The sequence below is a fragment of the Citrus clementina genome, unplaced genomic scaffold, assembly GCF_000493195.1.
Source record: "Citrus clementina cultivar Clemenules unplaced genomic scaffold, Citrus_clementina_v1.0 scaffold_9, whole genome shotgun sequence".
Taxonomy (NCBI): domain Eukaryota; kingdom Viridiplantae; phylum Streptophyta; class Magnoliopsida; order Sapindales; family Rutaceae; genus Citrus; species Citrus x clementina.
In genome coordinates this window covers 9,134,076-9,141,167 of record NW_006261964.1, presented here as the reverse complement: position 1 = coordinate 9,141,167, position 7,092 = coordinate 9,134,076, and the positions used below count along the sequence as shown (strand labels likewise).

General features: G+C 30.9%; 1 protein-coding gene and 1 non-coding gene across 2 annotated transcripts; both read left to right on the top strand.

Moving 5' to 3' along the window:
- Nucleotides 1-3,729: 3,729 nt before the first annotated feature.
- LOC18031999 (S-protein homolog 3) lies at nt 3,730-4,179 on the top strand. The gene has a single exon (XM_006420483.1). The coding sequence runs from the start codon at nt 3,730-3,732 to the stop codon at nt 4,177-4,179; it is 450 nt and encodes a 149-aa protein (XP_006420546.1).
- Nucleotides 4,180-5,540: 1,361 nt separating this feature from the next.
- LOC112101637 lies at nt 5,541-5,647 on the top strand. The gene has a single exon (XR_002907660.1). It is a non-coding gene; the product is annotated as a small nucleolar RNA R71 (small nucleolar RNA).
- The last annotated feature ends 1,445 nt before the right edge of the window (nt 5,648-7,092 follow it).

Below are 7,092 nucleotides of genomic sequence, written 5' to 3'. Positions count from 1 at the left end.
TGTCTCTTTAAGCAAACTTTTTTTAACACTTTTTTACTCACTTTTTTCACTGGCTCCTCCTCCTCCTCTCTCTCTCTCTCTACCCCTTCACTCCTTCAAAAAAATAGCCAAAAAAAAAAAAAAAGCCCAGAGATAAGCCGCATGGCTTTTTTATTTTATTTTATTTTCAATTGGTCAAGTTATGACTACAAACATAACCAAATCAATAGACAAAATATAAGCCACATGGCTTTTTTCTTTTTTCTTTTTTAATTGGTCAAGTTATGACCATAACATAACGAAATCAACAAACAAATGTCAACCATTTCACTTTTTCCGAATGAGTAATGCATGATATTTATTATGTATCTAAACAAAATCTGAGGAAAACATACCTAGCAAATGAAGGAGAACCCGGAAAACTTCTGAAAGTTTTTTATAGGAACTCGAGAGCAAGACCAATTCCCTTTGAAATTAATATGGATCTAGTTAATATTTGAATGCTTAATAAAGATTTGTTAAAGTTAAGTGCTGAAATTACTTGTATCAAAAGGATTTGGTAAAAAGTTGTCCGTATTGTTTTTAGAAGTGAAGAAGATGATGATATGGGTTGTGGACTTGTGGGTTCTTTTACTTTTCTTTTTTACTTTTATTGACCAAGCTAATAAAGACTCGGGGGTTGGTGCGGGTCTTTATTGCACACCTAAATCTGTATTAATTTTAGTTTACAGTACATACCAGTTGAATAATTTTACTAAACATGGGTTAAAAAAGTAAGTACAATACATACCCTCTTAATACATACTGCCAAACATGCCCTAAGTACGCACTATAGGCTCCACCTATTCGTGAACAGTACTGTATATGTGAACAGTGCCGTATACGTGAATAGTTTCGTATACCCCAAGCACAAACCGTTTGCTCTGATACCAATTGTTGCGGTAGCGCGGGTTGAGTGATTATTAATATTACGATGACTGTGACTTTTGGAGAAATGTAAATGTGGAGATAAATAAATGTAAAGAAAATAAGACACAATAATTTACTTCGTTTGACATAAAACCTATGTTCACGAACAAAGATTGGAAAACAATTTTGCTAACAAACGGGAATTTACAAAATTAGAAAAACAAAACTCTAAAAACCCAAAACCCCAAAACATCCAATTGAATCCTCACTAGAACACTCAAGTAAAAGCTCTCTCAAATCTCTCAAATTGCTTCACTTGCAATTGCTTTATCTTATAAATTTTGGGATGGATTTGCAGCTCTTCCTCTCCTCTTTGGCAAGTAATCCTTACCTACCAATTTTCAATTTGGGTGCAATTTGCCAAATTGATAAATCAAACTCGAGTACAAAGTTTGATTTTTTTTTTATCAACTTAATTCGGTGTCCACAAAGTTTGATTTTTAACAAAAAGATGGCCCATTTATGCTCAACGAAGGAAATAATCAATATGAAATTTGTCCCGGTTGGAATGAGGGATAGTTTCCAGCATATTACATTGAGACGTACAAGTTATTGGTGATAGTAATTTCAAATTTTGAATAGACAGAAGCTATTCTTGTTATGCGCATTATATATGACGTCCATATATTAATGGATAGGTTATAAAAAGACTGATAGATAGGTTGTACACATTGTACATAGAAGCTCAAAAATGAATGTGCATTGTATATGAAATTTAATAAGTTCATGCAGGTGCGGAACCGGGATTTGAATTTCGGGGTCACAGAAATGTATATGAAAAACATCTTGCAACAAAAATAAATAACACTAAATTAAAAAGAATAAATAAGTACCAAACTAAGGAAATAAATAAGCACTAAACTAAGGAAAATATTATACCATTTAATTCTACACCATATATCAAAATAATTTTTTTTTGAAAAACAAATTGTTGCTGATCTTCAAAAATTGGAGGCATAGGATTAGATACTGCTAGTAATTTTGCAGCTTCTATATTTTCTACTTTTTTTCTCTTAATAATTTGGTCAATTGTTTGCTCAATAAATTAATAGCACATAACAGGTTAGAATAAAAATTCATGATAGAAGATTCCTTATTAAATAAATAATTTTAAAAAATAAGTACAAATAATATAAACTTAAATAAGAGAGAGAGAGAAGAAGACAACGCAGAACCAAAACTTAAATCTTAAGGTAGAGTTGATGGCCTTGTAGAAGAGAAAAAAAAAGGAGGAATATGATTCATTATTTAGTGTGAAATAAAATTTAAAATAAATAGTAAAAGATGAAGACGCCAATTTTTAATTTTAAGGACTTGAGATTTAGTACAACTATTTGATGGAAGAATAAAAAAGAATGGACAATTTACTTTTTATATAATATAAATTCAAAAGTATAATTTTCAAAATTAATTAAGTGGTTGCAAATCCGGCCACTAATATATTTCTCAACAATTATTTTTTACATAGTATTTAAAATTTTCCAAATTTTGGGGGCACATAAATGCTTCCGCCTGTGAGCTCATGGTTATAGAATGGATGTGGCTTCAAAAGCATACCAAATGAGATGTATGCATCTAAAAAATTTAAGGATAAGATTGAGTTTGATATAAATGAAAAAAAAAGGCAAATGATCTTAGATTTCCATTTTGTGAAAGAGCTGAATTGAAAAATAGAATTGTAAGTAAAAATAATCTTAATATTATGAATTTTTGAGGGCTATTTCTTTTATGAATTGATAACTTTCAGAATTCAAGCAACATTTACGGCAACAATTAATGTTTGTTAAAGCCGTAGGAATCAAATATGGCATTTTACTTTGCCTTAGCAATCATCCAGATTTTATCTCAAAGAAGACGATGGAGACTAATCAACGGAATCCTCAAACGGCTAGCTGTTTGAAGGAATTTTAGAGAGAAATTACCAATTATTCTGTTAGTTTATATTCCTAATTTCACGTAATTTATACTTTCCTTTTCAAAAATATCATCGACGGAGAAATATTTTCTTCAAACACTCAATTTTCAAATTTTTATTATTAATTTAAATATTAAAATACGATATTCACCAGTAGGATTTAAACCCCACTGAAATTTTTTTTCATCAATTTTTATTACTATGTTTTTCCTTCTGCCGAAGTGGATTGCTTTACATGTTTTAAAATAGAAATAAATATTATATCTTATGCATTAGCAAGGTTTATAATATAATAAATGTATCAAACACTCATTTATATTGAGGTTTGACTATATTTATTGTTTTATACCAATGATTGAAAGTAAAAATGATTAATAACCTCCCATAGTTTGTTGAAATTGATGATTTTTCCTTTTATATTTTAAAATCCATAAAAATCCCTCTGCCGTTAGAAAAGAAAGAAAGGGGATCAACGTTCAATTTTTTATTTTTTTTTGTCTATTTATCGTTACTGTGAGAAAAATTAGCAGCTGCCTGTTGCTATGCATGCCGTTATTATTATTTTTTATTGATGTTTTTTAAAGGGTAACCTGCCATCTTTATCTATTTGATCTTGACAAAATTTCACAAAATCAATAACCTTTTGAAAAGCATTAATTGGTCAGTCGAAAAATGGGAAAATTTGATTTAACCTGATATCCTCATAAATATTTTGATAATAACCTGTCTTTTTACCTTATGAACCAATATAGAAAGTGTTCTCATAATTATCTTATTTACGAGAATCCTTGTCATGATCTATCTGATATCGTTTATATAAATAAGGGAGAAGAGAGTCTAAACAGAAGGATGAGAAAAAGAAAAAAATGGGTTCTTTCACCATACATGATTTGTTGGTCATCCTTTTTGTTTTTCCACTCTTTGCATATGTGATAGGCGAGGACTCGGAGGGCTTAAAAGAAGATGTGAGGCATATTCGGATAACAAATAAGATTGATCCAGGCGTTGATCTCACTTTTGAATGCAAGTCCAGAGATGATGATTTTGGGAAAAAGGTGCTTCATTATAATACTTATTGGGAGTTTCAGTTTCGGCCTAATTTTTGGGGAACCACAAGATATTACTGCTGGTTTGCATGGCGAAATGAATTCAAATGGTTTGATATTTATGATCATAACAGAGATGCTCGTGAGTGCAGGCATTGTGTATGGACTATTCAACCTGATGGGCCCTGCATGTTAAATAAAGCTGAAAATAATTATGACATTTGTTATTTCTGGAACAGGCCTGATCGTGTACGTAGCGCCATTCCTTAATTGCTCTCTGCATTGAAGATAAAATTATTGAAGGCTTGGATATTATGTGTAGTCAGTTGTCTGAATGATATAAAAACAAATAATGAATATATTTTTCTAGAGTTACGTTTCTGAAATTTAGTTTTTAGTTAATTTCATGTAAGGTTATTACATCAATATGCTTATGAGTTATGAACTTTTAAATCTTATGGCATTTTTTACTGTTTCAGAAGTACCAAATGATCAATATTTCTCGTAGACCTTTCTCGCAGGCCTAGCTCTCTCTCGATGGAAAAGTTTCACTTTAGAATAACAAATGCTCGTTTGGTAAAACTTTCTTTCTAATAAAAAAAAAAAATTATGTCCAATAGATTGGTTTGTTCCTAGGCATTAGGAAAAAGAAGTTTCCAAGTGAAAAAACGAGAATCGGTATCAATTCATTTCCAGCAACACAAGACTAAACACTGATTGCACTAATGAACTGTCAAATTTCATCAACATAGAAACCAAATGTAGCAACATAAAAAAACCATTCCAGTTGGTTTGGTCAAGCATACAAGAAATATCAACCTAAAAACAAGCTAAATGTGCAAATTTACACCATCAGGATCCAAAGCAAAAAGTAGCCAATTCCAACAGTAAAATATAATTTCATCAAATTCAAAGTCCTTAACAACGCATATAGCACTAGTAGAAAAATGGCCTTCTCTGATACTATTTCGGTATCAGTAACGGTTTTTAGTGACGCCGAGTTTAGTATCACTGATCACGGTGCAAGAAATTTTCTGACACATATTTTTTGTATCAACGATTCCATGACACCTTTGTATCACCTTAGTGACACCGAGTTTTGTCCTCCTTGGTTTGGCAAAGGTTGATTTTGTTTCCAAGACAAATTAGGGTGATTCCTCCAATTAGGATTATATGTGGGTGAATATGGATTATTGGAGGTTTTCTCATATGATTGTAAGGCATGTACCTACTCATAATAAGCCTCTTGATAGGCTAGTAATGATGGACAATTATGTGCTGTATGAGATAAGTTAGAACAAAGAGCACAAACCTCATTAGCTACACTAGGATGATGATTCATTGATTGGTTTAGAGCTAAGGCATCTACTTTTCTAGAAAGTGTAACTAGAGTGGATTTCACATCAAAACCATCCTTAACTTCATATAACCCCTTTCTAGAAACTTGAGATGATTTTTCCCTTTGGTTTGAAAAATCCCACTGTTGAGAATTCTCAGAAAGTGAATTAAAGAAATCTCATGCAGTCCCTTCATGTAAGTTCAAAAATCTCCCACCATTCATAGACTCTACCATATGACGATTCGACATGGTTAAACCGTTATAAAAGCATTGTATAAGTCTCCATTTCTCAAAACCATGGTGGGGACACTTGAGGAGTAAATCATTGAATCTTTCCCAACACTCATAAAATTGCTCATCCTCTCTTTGATAAAAATCACTTATCTCTCTCCTAAGGGCATTTGTTTTAGACATAGGGAAAAACTTGGTGAGAAACTTATTACTCAATTCATTCCATGTACTAATATACCCAGTAGGAAGTGAATTCAACCAAGCTTGTGCTTTGTCTTTTAATGAGAAATGAAACATATGAAGCCTAATTGACTCATCATTAAAATTTTGAAAACGGAATGTAGAGCATATGTCAAGAAATTCCTTAATGTGCAAATATGGATCCTCTCTCTCTAACCCATGGAAATATGGTAAAAGTTGAATGACAGAGGGCTTGAGTTCAAAGTGTGTTGCTGTGGTTTGTGGCAACACAATACAAGATGGTTGGTTGGCTGCAAGTGGTGAAAAATATTCTCTAAGGGTTTTCTCTGCTTGCGCTAGTGGAAGTATTGGCAATAGTCTATTTGGGTCATCCATCACTTCTAAAGAACTATCTCGACTACTATCAATTTTCGACTCTTTTTTTACCAAACGATTTGTTGAATCCCGTTCCCAAACACTCATAAACTAACTAGACAAAGAAGAAAAATAAAACAACAATAATAAAAATAAACAAAATTAAATTAAAGAAATCAAACAACTAAACAATAAATTCAAAATAAAATAAAATTAAAATTAAAATTTTTTTGTGTTTTTTTTAATAAAAATTGAATAAATAAAATAAAAGACAACTTAAATTATAACTAGTGGAAGAATCAAATTAACCTAGATTAAACTGACTTTCTAGCACAATCCCCGGTAACGGCGCCAAAAACTTGTTGTGAAAATTTTAATGTACTCGCAAGCACACGAATCTAGAAATAGAGTAGTGGTAACGAGGTCGATCCCACAGGGATTCTTATAAATTGAAAAGTCTAATTTAAATCTAAAATTAATATTAATTCTAACCTAGTTGAGAAAATTGAGATTTTAAGGGAAATCAAACTAATTAAACTAAAGAAGCAATTAAAATAAAGGAGAATTCAATAGGATAGAAATTACCAAGGTTTCAGAATCCACCACTATTCAACTAGTAATTATCTAATTATTAATTAATCCCCAATTTTAGAGTGACAACTCGAAATCAATTTATGTCATCTCATGGATATAACAATTAAGCCCAAGTAATTAAATCTAATGTAGGTTCTTTTTTCTGCTTAATAATATGACATCTAAGAATCTCATGTAAACATATTAAATAATAAAGAGTCAAAGTTTCTTAAGCACTCCATGTAAATAATTTAATGAAAGACATAAAATCAAAGATAATCATGTATAAACTTTATAGATCCAAGTATAGAATTAATCGAATATTAATCCTAACAATCAATAATGCATGGCAGAATTGATGAAAAGATTTTATTAACATCCAATTAATCATGTGAAATAAAAACTATAATCATCAAAGAACATATATAGGGAATTAATTAAATAAAAAGATAATTATTTTATTGAATAGGGTTTCATCCTTAACC